Source organism: Copadichromis virginalis, linkage group LG20, assembly GCF_057382275.1.
Source record: "Copadichromis virginalis isolate Kocher_CV1m ecotype Utaka linkage group LG20, C_Virginalis_male_GT1.1, whole genome shotgun sequence".
In the NCBI taxonomy this organism is placed as follows: Eukaryota; Metazoa; Chordata; class Actinopteri; order Cichliformes; family Cichlidae; genus Copadichromis; species Copadichromis virginalis.
In genome coordinates this window covers 13,243,191-13,263,090 of record NC_140637.1, presented here as the reverse complement: position 1 = coordinate 13,263,090, position 19,900 = coordinate 13,243,191, and the positions used below count along the sequence as shown (strand labels likewise).

Below are 19,900 nucleotides of genomic sequence, written 5' to 3'. Positions count from 1 at the left end.
GGTAATATTAGACTGAAATTTATGGACAAATGGCCAGTAACACACGGTGATAACAGGGAAACAAATTTAAAGATACTAATAAGGCAAACCTGTTTAGCAACAGGATGTTACACACCAACCAGCCAAGTAATTTCATGGTGACAGCAGATAAACTCAAACATCAAAAGTCATAATCGTTATGCGAGAATACTTAAACGTTTGAAAATATATAAACTACAAGGCCTAAATTACATGTTTATATATGCTAAATACTTACATTTAATAACCATGAAACAGGCTGTAAACAATCTGTATCCACTGCATTTGATAGAAATATTATGTTCAATAAAAAAGGTAATGTAAAATGTATTTGGTGCTGTGTAAAATCTTGAGCCACGCCTCATTTCCTTTCCTTCCTTGGAGCCGGACTTTTTTGTGTAATTTTTAAAGATGTTTTGATCAATAGTTCTCCAGATTCTCTGAAGGTCCTTTGAATGTTTTCTTTGGACACTGCCTGCTTTTTCTTTCATTTTCTTCAGTTTCTTTCTTTTGTTTTCTTTAATCACAGAACTGAACTGAAAATGAGTGGCAAGTGGTAGTTAATCCAGAAATAAACGGAGGAGTTCAGGACAGAGGTCCAACAGTGAGCATCTGTAAAGCACAGTGATAGCTCTGTCCTGGTTTGTGATGAATTTCAGTTGTTGGTGTTGGGATTTTTTTTTTTAAATGATGGAGTTACAAATGCAGATTTTGATACCAACCAAATGTCTGGCTTAGCTACCCTAGCTCGATGTTGAATCTTGTATCATTAATCCTCTGAAAACAAATTACTGCTGTAAAAATAAATAATTTTACTTTTTATTTTTCATTAATATATTGATGACAGAATTTTGTGGGGTAATATTTATTATTTAGCTGAACATGAAAAGTAAAAATAATCACCATTATACATATAACACATTTTTAGATATAAATGTCTTATAATGTCAACAATTGAAGTCTCAACTCATTCCAAGAAATGTAAAAGTAATTTCGAAATGAATTTGAATCCAAAAGAAAGCTTGTGACATTGACCAGGTCATTTAAATATTCAAGCAGACACACAGCAATTAGTATTTTTGCTCATGCTCTATTCAATAGGCTTTCAACTATCGGGTCACCGAGGACAAATCTGCCAGAAACCAGTAATAACGACTCAAAAAGCCAAATCTAAAAGAACCTCACTTGCATGAAGCAATTATAGAGACACAAGTGACTATATAAGCGCAAATTACCTTTCCACAGCACAAAAGAACTGTAGGAGGCATCATTACGATCTGCAAATCAACTTCAATACTATACCCCAGAACTATTTTTTGTGTCACCATCCAACATCAGAGGCAGACCGATTTCCAGGATCACAGCACTGAAGCTCAATTTCTTCCTTTTGTGGAGAGAAAGTGGGCGATGCTGTATAGTTCAAAAACAGCAAGCGACCGCAAATCAGCGTCGTGTTTCGAGCCCAGTGGCGATGCAGAAGTCGGCAAATGACCCGCAGCCGCTGACAAGTGTGTGACAGGCTAAAAAAAAGGCAGCCCCGCAAAGCTGCCAGCGCCACACGGCCGCTCCTGCTGCCTTTTTAACTGAGAGGACTCGCTATTGGACCTATCAGCGTGAGTGAGTGAGTGCCGCGGCGCGCGCTTTGCATGTTAATCATATGTCTCGTTAAGTTAAGTCATAATTGGTGTCGTTAAAAACGCCTCCCCTCTGCCTCCTGCCCTGATTGGAGCCTGGGAAATTAAAAGCGCCGGAGCGGTCGCTCCCCTTTTAGTGCTGACAGTTTGACTGAAGGCTAAGAGGCTGGAGTGAGGAGTGGGAATGAAGAGAGAGTGGTTTTTGCGACAGTCAGTCCCTGTGGCCATATGCCTCAGTTCAGCTCTCTGCTCTACCAGTCTATTACTGCCAGTCTTCCTGCCCCACATCGCTGGTTTACAGCAGCACGGCTGTCCAGAAATGAGTGTTGGGAAACTTCGCCTCCCCACATGCGAATATGCGTGTGCTTCAATGCTTACCGTGGTCTTCTGACACTGTATGCTCGTGCTGTTAAACCTCAGAGCCGGGACGCTGTGCGTGTTGCCCTGGATGTGAAAGATGCACTCGTAATTTCTCTGTCCAGACTGAGGCTGGGGCAGGTTCTGAGCCAGCAGGGTGATCGGCCTCATAACTCCAGCAGGGATGTAGATCTGGGTGGAGGGCAGGATCTGAGGGCACTCCTGGAGGTGAGGAAAAAAGGAGTTACAAAGACAATAATAAGCAGAGAATGTGACAGAACATTTTAGTTAAATTGCAGATCTGGGCGAAACACCTTGCTGCTGCACAGATCCAGAGAAAAAAAAGCTGTTAAGTAATGGCAAAAAACTCCCCAAAAACGACATACTGAACATGATCCACGATATGGAAAATGACTCTTTATTGCAATCAAAACTATGAATTAGAAATGGCATCAGGATCTGTCACAACTCCCTGATGACCGTAATTATGAAACCTTTTCTTTTTCTCCCTAAGAGCACCCAACCCCATTAGACAGGATTCCACATGCAGCCCGGCCTCCTTTGTTCTCACTGAAAATTCACCAGCCTAAAATCTCCGCTTACAAATTACCAACACTCCTGAGGATCCAACTCCTCCCACCACCACCACCACCACACCATTTATGAAACACGGAATATTGAACGTAGCAGTTACTTGTCATAAAGAGTACCATTTTGGAACCAACCCCCTTCCCCATATTAATGAGGCTTTTATGGATATTAGGCATGTGTTTTTGCCGGAAAAAGAATCCACCAAAGGATATTCTAATTCTTTCTGTGTGGACAAAATTGAGAGCCGGAGGCAGCGTCTCCCAGGAACACGGACATTACTAATTCCACCATGCTGCACTGTAAAACACACGAAGGTCTAACAGATTACAGAGGGGACATGACTGTGAGGCTGTATGTATGTATTTCAATTAGTTTTTATCAGTTTGAGTTTAAATGAGATCCAGTTATGTCATCATATCCAAATTTGAGGACCGGTGCCACTTCATTTGCTTCTAAGCCACGTGCTCCATCACTAGGACACTTTCCTTCCCGATGAAAGCAGCTTGCTAAAAACGCTAAAGTGATTCAACTATAATATACTGTTCTAACATGCTGAAAAAGCTCTGACTTGTTAAGACACTGTGTGCAGTGTGAAAGGCTAAAAAAAGTGCTTTTGCAAAATCATAAAGTCTGTAATTACATTTAAAGTATGTGTTCGGTATTCATCTGGCGATCGGGGTAAACAATAATAAGGCCATCCAAAAACCCAACTACAATGTCTAAATGAAATTTTATTCCAGTTTAAGCGCCATCGAGCGAGCTATAATTTTTCTATTAGGATGGCAAACGTTTATATGTGCGCTGATAAATCAGTGGGAGCTGCATGCTATTTTAAACCAGGGATGAATAGTCGAAGTGAAAGCACACTGGCAGCCTCAATGTCTGTAGAGTAATCTCGGAATGAGTTTGCTCTGTGCTGGGGCACTGTCTAATGGAACACCAGTAATGACTTGCAGATTGGCCTGGGAACGGCAGAGAGGATGCTGAAAGAGGAGAGAAATTTGGACATAATGGCACCAAGAGACTCTTCAGCTCCCTTCACAAAAATATGGCGCACACTCAAAGCCAGAGGTGACTCGCGCCAACTCCATACGGGCTTATGCTGAGTGAATCTACAGCGCATTCATCGCACATGTAGTTCAAAATTCTATGGCCTGAGTCCAAAGAGCGGATAAAACACTCAGAAGCGAACAAGAAAGCTGCACGATGCAGAAAAGAAGATGACAAGAAACGAGGAAAGCATAAAGTAATTATGACCTGCTGTACTGCTTCCCAGTGTAACTCTGAAAGGCATTATGTTGTGTCGTTAATAACGCTCTTAAAGCTGCCGTAAAATTTATTTTGCAGTGAATGAAATGACTAGGTGCTATTGGGAACGTCACGCACAGCAAGAAAGTGTGTTTACATTCAAATGCGCTGAGCTTTTAGCAGGCTGGAGCTAATTGTTTTGGTTTTTCTCCCGTACTGTAAATTACTTTCTAATCAACGTCATCTCCAGTGACTGAAAAATGAAGCCACCACAGAAGTGCCAAAAACTGCAGTTCTTTTAGACTGGCTCTAAAGGTTAGTCACACAAACACATGTCAACATTTCCAACGGTTTTTACAACTAAGTTCCCCACTCATCACAACTGAACTAGGAGATTGTGATGACTATGGTGCTCCTTTCAGATGGTGTTAGGGCTTTTTGCACACTCTATCATCTAAATATTTACTTAAAGAAAAATGTCACCCGGTAAACTCAAGGTTGTTATCATATACATCTTTCTCAAACTACAACAAGTAGCCATTTTAAGCACAAACCTCTATTATCTGTGTCTGCTACATGTTCTTACTGAAGATAATTTACACTGACTGGCCACAATATTAGGTACACTTATTCAACTACTTCTTGGAGATATCTTATCAGCCTATCACATGGCAGCAACATTTAGGCATGGAGACATGGTCAAGACTACCTGCTGATTGGCAGAATGAGGAAGAAAGGCGATTTAAAGGTGATTTAAATGACTTTGGTTGTTGGCTGGTCTGAGTATTTCAAAAACTGGGATTTACCTGTGCAACCATCTCTAGGGTTTACAGAAAATGAACCGAAAATATAGCAATATCTAGCAGCAGTTCTCTCGGCAAAAAAATCCTCGAGTCCAAATGAGAACTGAACAAAAAGAAAGGTAATAGTGACTCAAAGAACCACTTGTTGCAACCAAGGTATGTAGAAGAGTGTCTCTGAACACACAGCACATCTGACCTTAAAGCAGGTGGGCTACAGCAAGGGAACACCACCAGGTGCCACATGTATCAGGTAAGAACAGGAAACTTCACCTGAACTTAACAATAGACAGTTGTTATTTTCCACTACGATTTTTGGATGGCAGGGTGACAATTTGTTGTAAATAACATGAAATCATGGATCCGTCCTGCCTTGGATCAATAGTTCAGTTGCTGGTACTGGTATAATAGAGTCGGGGGGATTCAAAGGGGCATATTGTGGGTCCCTTTAGTACCAAGAGACCATGACTTAAACATCAAAGCCTATCTGTTTAATGGATAGTATCCATAGTTTTCAGTCATGTCACTGACTCCCTACCCAAGGGGCAAAACATCACTCCATAATGACCAATAGTGGACAGTTGGTAGTACTGCAAGACAAGAAACTATGAATTTTGCTGACTGTGAGTCATATTCTGCCCTGACAGCTTTATTGAAATCCTTGAAACTGGTGACGTCTTTCCCAAAGCTCCAGTTTGGTGACATCTACGTATTTGTAGAGAACTCCTCACCATACACGGCTACATGACAGATACATTTGATCTGGATGGGTAAATAACGCCGCCATGTGGGAGGTAAAGAACAAGAAATTGTTCATCGTTAAAGCAAACGCAAGTGTTACGTAGCTAGATTACACAAACTACCACACGGAAATGTTACGTTTTGTTGACTGGGACATTTAGAGTGTAGAGCATAAGCTCCGGTAGCATTAATTTGTCACATTGTCTTGTGATAACAGTAAAGTTGACCAAGTAGTTTTCCAATGTCAGAATAACTGAGCCACCACTGACAGCCTGGGATGCTGTGGAGAAGCAGGGACTGGTGTGATTTGGTCTGTAAGGCAAGGTTCGAAGAATTGTGCTCACAGTTTGGTGCCATACTCTACAGCCTTCTGGCAGCTGTAAATAAATGTTGATTAATGCATCATGCACAGTAACTATCTGGCATTTTAACTATCTGTTAAATTTGAAGATCTTCAAATGATGGCTGGAGAGCAAAGGACTCCAGTACTGTTTTTGCCCAGTAGTTCAGATGTCATGTGTAAACTATGAATTGCTGCTGACCATTTGTGGTCATTTTATGGCCACAGTATCCCCATCTTGGTGTGGCTGGTTCAAACAGGATATACTACTGAAAGCCTTGCAGGAGACGGGGACAAACGGGTTTTTTTCCCCCTTCAGACAGGGAACATTGGGAAAGAAATCAGAAAGGGAGAAGACAGAGAACTGCTCAAGCCGATGCCATGGAGCCCGGTAAAGCAGGCTGTCATTTAGTCAGGCTGACAGTTGTAATTTTAAGCATTCATACATAGTGACTGGCTCCTAATGAACTCCTGCTCCAATCTAATAAAACTTAAAAAGAGAAAAGGGAAGTAGTGTATTTTGGGGTTGGACAAGATGAAACAAGAGTCATTGTCATCATCATAAGGACCACAATCAGGCATCTGTTCCAATCTTTACAAACACACACATACCCACACACACAAATGCATGCCACTTCACATCTGTGCCTCCCTGCTGCCCTCACTGGTCCCTATTGCTTCAGCAACACACACACACACACACTCTCTCTCTCTCTCTCTCTCTCTCTCTCTCTTGAGGTCTGTTCCTTATTGCTGATGCACCAGAGTCAGACTAAAAAGCACAGCGCAACATTTCTCTGAGGAACAGATATGCACACACATCCCTCAGCAAACATACAAAGGCATTCCCCACATAGGGTCTACATATAGAATACAAAGACGCACAATTCCACAAACCAATAAAGAAAAAAAAGAGAGGGAAACATGCACAAAGGAGGGCGGGAATGAACAAAAGATTGGAGAGCAGAGGATTGTGGGAGCTGTTTCATTAGGAGTGGTGACAGGTGTCAGAGCTGAGTCTGCATCAGATAGCGGAGCGGTTCTACACAATGAGACACAACAATCTCTCTACCTGGGGGATTCCTCTAATCCCTCTCCTTCTCTCCTCCCTTTTCTTTCTTCCTGTCGCTCACACTTGATCTTTAGGTTCTCTGTAGCGCTCTCTCTCCCTTTGTTGCTTTGTTTCTCAGTCTTTGATTGTGTTGCTTGTGAAACGGTTGAACTGTACATCCATCAGGCAATCTTTATTTAAACCAATCACAAATGCAATTTTCAGACAAAAATTGGAGGCATAAATGGATCAGAAAACTAGGCCTAACAGCCTATAATAGGTGCTGCAAACAGACTGGAAAGTATCAGTAAATTAAGCTTTAGACGGCAGCAATTTACTGTTAACAAGCATCGAAGTTTAGATCAGTAGTTTGCGTGATAAAAATAATTACTTCAGGAATTATACGCAACCTATCATAGCCAGTGTAATGTATCAAGTAAGACACTGTGATACTTTATTACCAGTCAGCAAGAAATGTTTCATGCTACAGTTCTACACTGACACAAATGTGCTACTCTAATGTGGACCCCACGCTGGTGTCCTTTTATCCCCAACAAATAACAAAATGAAAGTGATGTTCATGTCACCACTCATCTAAAGTTGCAGATCGATCTGCTACGTGTCTGAAAAATGGTTGGCTGATTGCTGTGCAGGAAATAGGCACGTTTGATGATTTTTCATCCATCCTCCCATCAGCACTACAGAAAAATCGAACGTGATTTACAATAATGGGTCACTTTGGGACACTCAGCACTGATAAAACACAACAACAGCTATATATATTCTGAGGACAATTATACACCTAAAATTTTAGATAATACAACGTGCAACTGTTACCTCCCCCAGTTTGCATACGTGCTATCAAACACGATAACTCAGAAAAGTTTTGAATGAATTCTGATAAAGCCTTGCAGGGGTGTAGAGTGAGCTCATCTTAATCTATTAAAAATTTGGCTTACGTCCACCGAGGTCTTCAAGGTCAACTCACTGATTTACTGGTTGAAAATTGACTAAAAGCCTTAACATAAAAACTATGATTCTCACAAGTGTGGTGCGTGTTGTCAATATCATCTCACATTTGACCTCTGACCTCAAATAAGGTCAAACGGTCAAATAAGATGTCTTTTATCTTTACAACTGTGGTTTAAATTCTACTACCTTTGGTTGTATTGGCAACATTTCAGAAATGATACCGGCATGTGGGGATTCTCAATATCACGTCATAGCTTGTATCCAAATATCATGTCATATTTGACCTTTGACCTCACTTTTACATTTAACACAAGTCTTTCCTTCAAGCTGACCCCAAAGTGCATGATCAGTGTTGTCAATTAAAATTGACAAATAACAAAAGCCTTCACTTTCCATGTGCTTTTACTGTATGTAACTATGTTTGAAAAGAACAAAGGAAATAAAATGAATATATACAAAATACAAAACTGTTCCTTTAACAGTAAATGCTGCCCAGAGAGTGAGCTGCCTTGGCAGAGGTTCGCACTGTGTCAGAGGTTCTTGTTCCTAAGGATTTCTAAATAATATCATGATTTAGTTATTAAAGTTCATTACTGATCAGTGATTCAGTCCTCATTCCTAAATATTGCTGTTATTATTGCTTTGGCGTTGGTTCCATGATGCACGTGGAGCAGCAAGAGTCAAACAATCTCATTCACACAAGCAGCCTGCATCTTTTTCTAAACCCTAAGCAACTTATTTTGCCTAAATCTGACTGAATGGTGAAAGATGAAAGGAAAAGGACAAACCATGTTCACAGCTTTATTAATTAACTGTTGACTCTAAAACTATTAAGCAAAGTTTAATCAACTACCAAGTTACAATTTATTAATAATCCTTATTAAAAAGTGTTACTAAACTAGATCTTTTTACACGTAATGTAAACATTTTAAAACTTTAAAAATGTGCAAAGACTGCAAAGTGTTAGCCAGCAAACTAAAAAGGTGTATAATTAGCAAATGCTAAAGAGCTTAGAGACAGGTTCATGCAGTGTGATCACAGAGCATGAGAAGGCAGGTAAGGACGAGGACAAACCATGTTCACAGTCTGATGGACTCACCAATCACCTGTGTCCATATACGCTCTTTAAAACAGCTTTTACACATGCGTCTTATCAGGTGTTATGACCCAGGGTCATTATTTGTGGTACGGGGTTGTTATTGTTTGTATTTGTATTCAGCGATGCTTGTTTCCAGGTGGAGGCCGCCCATTGGTGGAGGAAGGAAAGAGGCCAGCTACAAAAGGGGTTGGACTGGGCCAGTGAGGAGACTTTTCCTGGTTCCCCGTGAGCTGTGTGGCTGGGGACCGTCGTGGCGTGTGACTGCACGGGGCTGCAATATTAATGTTGAAAAAGGGTTGTACCTGGGCTTGGTAGCTGTAGGGGTGGGAAGCCGTTTTCTTTTATTCCCCTCTTTTTTCCTGTTTCGGGTAGGGAGACAGGTTAGAGAATTGTATTTTGTTTTGGAATCGTGGGAGGTAAGTTAGCTCTGTTTTTCTTTCTAGTGTGTTTTGTTTGTTGTTTTGGCATCGCCCACCCTGAAGCTCGCTACCTGTTCAGTGAATAAATTAACCAAACTCGTCATTCTGCCGTGGTGTGTTTTTTTGTTTGTCGTTATTATGTATCGGGTTTATTTTTTTGTTGTGTTGCACCCCGGCTTCGGGCCGGTGTGTAACACAGGGCTATGATAAACTAGTTCATAACCATTTACACTTTTTTTTTCTATAAACAGTTTAATCTTTACAGTTACACCCCAATAAATGATAAAACTAATTAAACAAAGCCAATTAGACAAGCTTTATTAATTAACTGTTGACTCTAAAACTATTAAGCAAAGTTTAATCAACTACCCAGTTACAATTTATTAATAATCCTTACTAAAAAGTGTTACTAAACTAGATCTTTTTACACGTAATGCACACTAAGAACAAGAAACAGATGAACACTAAAAGGAATGTGAAGTACTTACTAGACGATTAGTACATGTTAATAATGATAATATAATGGGCTAAAAAAGCATTACAATGACCATCAGTGTAGTGTTGATGGATACTTGAAAGGATCAAGAAAATAAATAATGATTTAAAAAAAACATGAATGAAAATGTCAAATATTTAACACTTAAAGAAAGTGTTATTATTTTTTTTAGAATATTCATAAAACTGCGTATCAGTACTAAAAAAAACAACTAGAGAAATGCCTTGTTGAGATCCAAATTTACTGCACCAAAAGCCGGAGAAGAACGGTGATGCAGAGGACGAGCAGTGATAAACCACTGGATGAGAAAGGGTGAGGGAGGTGAAGTTAAAAGGAAGGAGGGGAGGAGATATGGAGGCGAGACGAGGTCTTGGGAGCCATACACTCGTTTATTAAAGTGGGGGATGAGAGTCAAGGAGGTCAAGTTCCCAGCAGAGCGAGGCAGGGGAGGAGCTCTGCAACATGGGAGCTGTACACAGCGCTTATATCTTTCCAAACTAATTCCCAGACTGGTAATACAGACACACAGAGACACAGGCTGCGTTACATCTAGATGAATATGCACTAAATACACACATACACACACATTTATCATCTCACTCACTCTCTCACACGCACGCACAAACTGATCCAAAGCTAAATCTTGCCCTCTGGCTCTGTTCAGTAAGCTAGTGCTTCGGCCCGTGGAGTGTCTTACAGTAGCCTTGGGGCCAAATACACAGATACTGTGATCAAAGGTGGGAAGGTAAGTCTTCAGAAAGAAATTAATCGGAGTTCCTCTTCCATATCAACAGTGTGAAATCTCTATTACGTCTCTGTCAGCTGCATCTGTAGGCCCACAGACTTTAACCTTTTTTTTTTTAAGTTGCAAAACTTATTTTAGGAAGAACATTAACCAAGTTTTTAAATATATTTGATTTAACAGGTAGACATATGGGAGGATGTATATAGATAAAAACTAGCAGAAGTTGAAATTTGTCCTTATTAAAGGACAAAAACCACCAATGACATCACTGCCTACATTTTACTGCCACAGCAGCAAACGTACTGCTGTAAATAATGACGATATTAATGTCTGCCATCATTTTAGCACAGTTTATTTCGGCATTCAAGATAAAAAAAATCGTGGCTGAAAATCATGAATAAAGGAGAGCCATCAATAAACATTTCCATGAGAATTAGAAAGCTATAACAGTCCGGGAACTGTCATGTTGTTATAACTCAGTTCAGTTATATAGTCCAAACTAAAGTAAGATTGTCTCAACGTACTTTGATTCAATTCAGTCCATCAATTTTATTCACATAACACCAACTCACTCAAGGTGCTTTATATTTTAAGGCAAAGACCCAAATCCGAAGAAAACTCCAACAATCAAACGACCCATTTTGAGCAAGCACTTGGCAACAGTAGGAAGGAAAAACTCCCTTTTAACAGGAAGAAACCCCTCCTCCCTGAACCGGTCATCTACTGTGATTGGTTGAGGGGTGAAGAGAAGGAAGCTGGACAAGAGACACACTTCACAAAATGCATATGTCAACATACTATACTTAGTCACACATAATATATTTATCCATTAAGTAGAAAATTAACAACTTCCACAAACACTTTCAATTAAACTGCAATGAAAAATAGCAACATTTTAAAACTTTTAAATTGTGCAAAGACTGCAAAGTGTTAGCCTGCAAACTAAGGACAAACAAGGACAAACCATGTTCACAGCTTTATTAATTAACTGTTGACTCTAAAACTATTAAGCAAAGTTTAATCAACTACCAAGTTACAATTTATTAATAATCCTTATTAAAAAGTGTTACTAAACCAGATCTTTTTACACGTAATGTAAACATTTTAAAACTTTAAAAATGTGCAAAGACTGCAAAGTATTAGCCTGCAAACTAAAAAGGTGTATAATTAGCAAATGCTAAAGAGCTTAGAGACAGATTCATGCAGTGTGATCACAGAGCATGAGAAGGCAGGTAAGGCTGACATAAGCCAAATAAGATACGTGGTGATCTGTCATTTGAGAGGAAATACTAAAACTTCAATCAATGTAGAATCGACCAATTTGGTGGTCAAATGACCTTGACCTTTGACCACTAAATTCTACTCCAGTCAATGTGACTGTTTGTGCTAAATTTGAATAAAATCCCTGAACACGTTCTTTAGAAATCGTGCTTAAGAATAATGAACATACAGAAAACCCCACAACTTACCTGGTGTAACGAGTGTAAATGCATAAAATACAGAAAATATTCGTAGTTTTGGTCTGAGTTGGAACTATAGATTCTGCAGAGTCTTAAGATATCACCATTGTTTCTTGGGATTTAGCTCTAGGCCCTGTATAATTAAAGCCACAAGGGTTTAGATGCACTTGTTTTATCCAAGGTCGTGTTTATTTCCCAGTGGCTTAGTCACACATCATTTTCTCTTTCAATCCCAACCCCACTGTTGTCTCCTAGTCTCTTTCAACCTCACTTTCCTCTTCTGCTCCTGATATCTTCCAAGGAACTGATCCACCCACCCGCCACTTTCTACCTGCTCTGTGGTTTATTGAAACACGATGATGCCTGCAGTCATGAACTCCAGCTGTCTACGATGCTTCGCTGCATTTTCCTATTGACTTTTCCTCTTCTCCGCAGCCTTCCTTTGCTCGTTCTCTATATACTCTGTTATCCTCGATCTGTCTCTCGCACTCCTCATTGGCTGCTGGGGTAAGATGTCTTAAGGGTGAAACACTTGGAAGATCGCGCAGGCTCCCAAAACAAACACGGTGATGTGGATACAGAGAAGAATGAGAAACACCAAGCACGTATTTATAACCCTGTTGCTTTAGAAATAGTAAAACTAAAAGAACAAAGAAGGGATGAAACCCGTAATAAAGGTGATATTTGTTTTACTATATTCAGCCCTAACAATATAGTGTATTTCGTAAACTTCCTTTTTTCCTCACTTCTAATTGGTTTTATCAGGATGGAAACATCTACAGTGATGTCAGAGATGAGGCGAGAGCCCCGATTGGCTGCTGGCTGTCACCAATGAGGTCACCTCTCGGAGGCGCAGACAGCCACCGAGTATGATGGATGAGGGAGCCCGTGTGTTTGTCTATGTGTGTGAGTGTTGGGAGGGGGTCATCGTGGTGTAGAGGGTCCCAGCGGATTAGCGTTACAGTCCAATGAACCATTTCAGAAAGGAAGGGGCGAGACCCCATCGACCAGCGCTCTTACACACACATACGGAAAGAAAGAAAAAGGACCTGATATGATGACCGCATGTCCCAGGGGAGGGAGAGGAAGAGTCATCTGTTGAGCAATGTCTCAGTTTTAGACACCAATATAGTTAAGTCCTTAGAGAGTAACACAAAGTAACACACTTGCTCACCAGCTGTGCAATGGATCCTGTTTGTAATCTCAACAGATCTTTTTCTATCCCACAGATGCACAAACAGTTCATGAGGCCTCATTTTGAAACTGCCACTTTCTCACTATTAACAAAGCTTTTTTTAATGTATCTCTATCAAAAAGACAGATCAAAATGTATTCATAGAGCACACGATATACTAAGACAACCTGAGGCCACATGTGCACAGAATGCTGAAGCTCTTCTTTTGTAAAAAACCAAAGACGAAGGTGAAACAAAGGCCAGAAACAAAGTGATATCTATGGACACATCTATCAGCACAGCTGCTCTACAATACCATTCATGGGCTTTGTCACTCCAGAATAATAACGTATGCTGTGCAGATGGAGCAGGCAATTTGATTTAGTGTGTATTCTGATATGTGCAGCACCTGCATTTTTCAGCAATGTAACACTTGGACTTTTACTGTCTGCTTTATTCAGCAGTGGTATCTGGGAAATATTTGGCTAATTAATTTTGAAGATGATGTTTCTTTTTTTTTGCACTGCACTTCCTTGTCACTAGTCACCTTAACCCTTACAGAACCACTTCTTGCTCTGCTGTTCCAAACAATAGTTGTTTCCCTGGAAAGGACGCAGGCAAGAGTGTGCAGCTACTGAAGCTCGCATTAACTTGTGCTAACCTGGCAGGAAGCATCAGGAAGCTGTCGTTAAGAAGAAAGAAGCAGCAAAACACAAATAATCTTATTAGTCTATTATATCGTTGTAACACCTAGTGATTATTATCCCTTATAAGTCACACTAGAGAAGAAGTAGGGCAGGAACTTCCTTGAGATTATTAAATAAGTGGTTGCTGGAGACTGTATGGAGTTTTTTTTTGTATAAAAGTAGTTGCCAAGAGTTTGAGTGTGCACAGGTCACCTGGTGGGAGGCAACCTTTCTCCAAACAGTTGTGGTCCAACTTGGTTTGACTGCAATCACTCACACATAAACTTTTGAAGGTTTGCAAATAGTTTTAGTCAAGTTCATCTAAGTTCATGTGTGAATGGGTGAATAAGGCAAGTTGCATAAAGTGCTCTGAATGCTCGGCTACATAAGAACCAGTTCATTTACCATTTACAGATATTCCTATATACTACACCAGCCGCTTGGTTATACAGTGGCTTGCAAAAGTATTCGGCCCCCTTGAACTTTTCCACATTTTGTCACATTACAGCCACAAACATGAATCAATTTTATTGGAATTCCACATGAAAGACCAACACAAAGTGGTGCACACGTGAGAAGTGGAATGAAAATCATACATGATTCCAAACATGTTTTACAAATAAATAACTGCAAAGCGGGGTGTGCGTAATTATTCAGCCCCCTGAGTCAATACTTTGTAGAACCACCTTTTGCTGCAATTACAGCTGCTAGTCTTTTAGGGTCTGTCTCTACCAGCTTTGCACATCTAGAGACTGAAATCCTTGCCCATTCTTCTTTGCAAAACAGCTCCAGCTCAGTCAGATTAGATGGACAGCGTTTGTGAACAGCAGTTGTCAGATCTTGCCACAGATTCTCGATTGGATTTAGACACCAGACAGGTCAGGAATAAAGTTATTGAGAAATTTAAAGCAGGCTTAGGCTACAAGATTTCTCAAGCCTTGAACATCCCACGGAGCACATTCAGAAATGGAAGGAGTATGGCACAACTGTGAACCTACCAAGACAAGGCCGTCCACCTAAACTCACAGGCCGAACAAGGAGAGCGCTGATCAGAAATGCAGCCAAGAGGCCCATGGTGACTCTGGACGAGCTGCAGAGATCTACAGCTCAGGTGGGGGAATCTGTCCATAGGACAACTATTAGTCGTGCACTGCACAAAGTTGGCCTTTATGGAAGTGGCAAGAAGAAAGCCATTGTTAACAGCAAACCATAAAAAGTCCCGTTTGCAGTTTGCCACAAGCCATGTGGGGCACACAGCAAACATGTGGAAGAAGGTGCTCTGGTCAGATGAGACCAAAATGGAACTTTTTGGCCAAAATGCAAAACGCTGTGTGGCAGAAAACTAACACTGCACATCACTCTGAACACACCATCCCCACTGTCAAATATGGTGGTGGCAGCATCTGGGGGTGCTTCTCTTCAGCAGGGACAGGGAAGCTGGTCAGAGTTGATGGGAAGATGGATGGAGCCAAATACAGGGCAATCTTGGAAGAAAACCTCTTGGAGTCTGCAAAAGACTTGAGACTGGGGCGGAGGTTCACCTTCCAGCAGGACAACGACCCTAAACATAAAGCCAGGGCAACAATGGAATGGTTTAAAACAAAACATATCCATGTGTTAGAACGGCCCAGTCAGATCTAAATCCAATCGAGAATCTGTGGCAAGATCTGAAAACTGCTGTTCACAAACGCTGTCCATCTAATCTGACTGAGCTGGAGCTGTTTTGCAAAGAAGAATGGGATAATTACGATAATTAAGAATAATTACGCACACTTTTCACTTATTTATTTGTAAAAAATATTCGGAATCATGTATGATTTTCATTCCACTTCTCACGTGTACACCACTTTGTGTTGGCCTTTCATGTGGAATTCCAATAAAATTGATTCATGTTTGTGGCTGTAATGTGACAAAATGTGGAAAAGTTCAAGGGGGCCGAATACTTTTGCAAGCCACTGTATTGTTTTTGTGCTGGACTGTCTCGGGGCATCTTTGCACAGCCTACAACTGGGGTCTGGCCTCGTGTGGTAGACAGCAGCCTCTATGGATCTGCTTAGAGCTTGTTCCTCTGCTGCCATGATTGGTGCCTCTGTATTCATATATATATATGTACACATATCATTTTTTAAACTCCAGCTTGTTTTTTTTCTTCAGAAAACAAAAAACAAGCTGCAGATATTGCAGCATACTGAGTTTGCTTGTAAAAGAGCTCTACCCCAGTAACTGCACAAGGCTCTTCCTCACATGTCTCCATTAGAATAGCAGTGTCCTGTGTGCTATCTCTGATGACCAAGTGTGATTGTGTGTCTATCAGGATGCTATCAAGTCCGGATGGTCAAAGAGGAGGATGTAGATGATAAGCATCAGCTAGTGGATCAATAGGAGCCTGTAAAAAAAAGACCCACACACTCTCTGTTTGAGTGTTTGCGTGTGTGTGTGTGGGTGACACAGTGGATACATGACAGATAACAAGAAGTGATCAGGATGGCCTCACTAAGTACAGCCTTGTGTTCTCTCTCCCTCGCTGTCTCTCTCTCTTAGCCCTCAGGATCAAAATTTGATGAATTTTGTTTCATCTTGTGAAAAGAAAATGACAAAGTGCTCCATGCCATGTGGGAACCAACCAAAAACTGACTTACAACCCCTTTTTTTAGACTGTGACCCAGTGAATAATAAGTGATTTCTGTGACCCATCTGAGAATCATCCAAACCTTTCAAGGTCACCAGAAAAGCCCGTGATGCAAACCTTCCTGAGAGTTGATTTCCTCCGCTAGTCTTTGGACGAGGGAATGCGTTTCTCAGGTCCCCCAAGGTCCCGAGTCGAGCAATAGACAACGCAGCAAACTTCGCAATAAAAGATACTGCGGTATCTCGTATGCAAATTCACTGGGGCCAGAAAAAGTTTTAAAAGCGATCGCTCCTCTTTGCCAGACCCGTTTCATCTTTTATTCTGGATTTGCGACTCATCCCCCTGTGCTTCATTTCAACAGGAAAACTTTTCATCTATTTTGCTCAAATGAACCGAGTTCCTCAGACGTAGTCTCAGGTGGAAGGAGGGCAGGCACTCCATCGCACCAGTCTAGGAGCTCTTCTGTTCAATAAAAGACACTTTGAACTGTGTTGGAAGCCTTTTGGTGTGTCCACCCACTCGCAGCCCTTTACTACAGGGGATATGGGGGCATGTACGGGAAGAGGTAAAAAGAAAGAGATCGACTTCACTGTTATGAAGTGAAATGCAGATACTTAAATTAAATGCATGAACATAAGTCACACCTTGGGTTCATTACGGCTCCATCAATGAGGAATTTCCTAATTTTACTTTCCCACCAAAAACCCGAAATCCAGCTGTATTACCCCCTTTACCTTTAATCAAACCAACTTATTACCTCTCTCTTCTCACCTCAAGGGAAACCTGCAGTCAGACACTAACAGCAGGTCCTAACAGCAAATCCCGTGTAGTTTTGCTGCACAATGCGACACACCACAGCAGAACCTTACATCCATCTTACAAGATTAAAAGACAGACTGCTCTGAACTGGTTGAACTTGAGTGCCCTCGGGTGTGATTAGCATTACCATTCAAGACCAAGAATGTGTTCATCAGAGGTTTTTTAGTGAATGATGAAGACCTCACAGTACTGTATCACCCAAATAAAGCACATTGTTCTGCTTGTGGTTCCTAGAGTATTTCAGAGTAGAATGGGAAGCAGAGCCTTCGACTACTGGGGACTTCCCATGATGCACTCCGTTTCTTCTTCACTCACTTCTTTTCATACATTATGTGTTTACACAGCACTCTGCATTTAATCTTTAGTTATTATTCATCTCTGGCTCTCTTCCACAGACCCTTCACCCTAAACCAATCACAGCAGATGGCTGTCCCTGCCTGAGCCTTGTTCTGCCAGAGGTTTCTTCCTGTTAAAAGGGAGTTTTTCCTTTCCACTGTTACAAAGTGCTTGCTCAAAGGGGGTCATCCGATTGTTGGGGTTTTATCTGTATCATTGTCTGTGAAGGTTCTCAGTCATCTAGGTCATCGTAGTCGAAGGAGCTTGCAAAGAAAAGCGTCTGGACTTCAAGTAACTTAAAGAAGTCCAGACGCTTTTCTTTGCAAGCTCCTTCGACTATCTGTATCATTGTACAATATGAAGTGCCAATTCAATTCAATTCAGTTTTATTTATATAGCGTTAAATCACAACAGTCACCTCAAGGCGCTTTATATTGTAAGGTAGATCCTACAATAATACATACAGAGACAAAAACCAACAATTATATGAGCAAGCACTTTGGCGACACTGGGAAGGAAAAACTCCCTTTTAACAGGATGAAACCTTCAGCATAACCAGGCTCAGGGAGTGGCGGGGCCATCTGCTGCGACCGGTTGGGGCGAGAGAAGGAAGACAGGACAAAAGCCATGCTGTGGAAGAGAGACAGAGATTAATAAGAAGTGTGATTCGGCAGAGAGAGCCTTGAGGTGACTATTGCTGTGATTTGGTGCTATATAAATAAAACTGAGCTGAATCAAGTTTCTTTGGACTATGTTTGGTCCACTTTGGCAGATCTGTCAAAGGTGAAATCAATATAACCACAGGCTACCTGCTGTAAACTGGACTGCTTCTACATTAAACATGTGGCTCCCCTAGGCTAAAGCCTCATTTTGAAGAATGTTTTAAAAGAATCTTTTTTTCTTGCTCATAGCTAAAAACGTCGGTTAGTATAGAATAATGGGACTGAAGAGTAGCGATACCCCTGTTAATTGCTCTCTTTCTACTCCTCATTGCACCATTCAACAGTCTGATGGCCATTAAATTTACCCACTGAGACTGGGCACTGTCAAAATTCTTTCACAACCAATTTCGCACATGTGATTACTCGGGTGCCTTCAAAACAATAGTGGAGTGAGGTTCATTAAGCCTTTGGCATGAAGGAGTAGTGAGGTCAGATGAGAAAAAAAAATAACACAGGAAAGCAGTTCAGTTTGGTTTGGACTGCAAAATAAATGAGTGCTGCAAACTGTTTATCTACTTCTCTCGCTTGGTACCCCTGTGGATTTGTCAGGCTTAGTTCATTAAACAAAAACACAAAATTTAACTCGAGAAAAACCATGAGCAGACGTCAGACATGTGCCTAAGTAGCTATGAATCCTCCGTGACTTAATCAGTGACATCTCAGCATTTCCCGCTCAAGCTTTGAAGACGAACGTAAGCAAACGCTGTAAAGTTCTAACTCAATCAAGTCATTTTAAGCAGCCCAGCTTCAAGCAAAGATTAAAGTAGGCCAGAGAGATAAATGACATAGAATTATTGAGTAGATACTAAGGAGACACAAGCCACGGGTGGTGTCACGACCCTCACGTATCCTTTCATCTCCTGAATGGTTAAGCATCTCTCGCGTCGTCCTGCTCCCACTCCACTGTGTTTCTCGTGCTTTCATCGAATGCTAATGCTGCTCCTTCAGCAACGTCCGCCATTTGTGTCTTTTTCATTTACCTTCCCTGTGCATATCTTTAACCTTCCACTTCCACTGTCCGTCTTTTCGCCTTTTGCAACCCAACCGAAAAACAGCCCAAAATCCCACAAGCTTGTCGACAGTTTCGCCTTGAGCAATATGGACAAATGGGATTTCCAATCTGTCATTTTTCAGGCATATCAAGACAGTTAAAACGAGCAAATACCATAACAACCTAATTAAAAGTGAATCTCAGTCTAACTTCTGACCTCTTCTTCTACATCAGTCCATATTTTGAGGATTTCTCTTTCTTTCGTATTCTGTTTAGTTCACTTATGCTTGAGGGACATCCTCACACAGCTTTCAGAGGCATGGCCAGAAGCAGTGTATTCCATTTATATGCAATAACTAGTATGTGCTGTGAACAGGCTAATAGAATCTAGCACTAAGGAGGGTAAATTCATAATTTCAGGAGTAGTTTTAGTTTGCATTTTTTGTCAAGTGTGCACATAATTTCTTAAATGTGGTGCTTGGTTGGATTAGAAAGCATCTTCCTTTCTCACAACTAGGCCACAGCAACACTCCCCCACTTATGTTTTATTGTGGATGCTCCACCTTTCGCTT

At 41.0% G+C, this 19,900-nt stretch overlaps 1 protein-coding gene across 1 annotated transcript in view; it reads right to left on the bottom strand.

Annotated features, from left to right (window-relative positions):
• LOC146684456 (plexin-A1-like) overlaps positions 1–19,900 on the bottom strand; it is a 314,632-nt gene that overhangs the window by 108,148 nt on the left and 186,584 nt on the right. Inside the window, exon 10 of the mRNA XM_085444381.1 lies at positions 2,031–2,231. Within this exon, the coding sequence (XP_085300507.1) occupies positions 2,031–2,231 (201 nt within the window). The remainder of the gene's footprint in view (positions 1–2,030; positions 2,232–19,900) is intronic.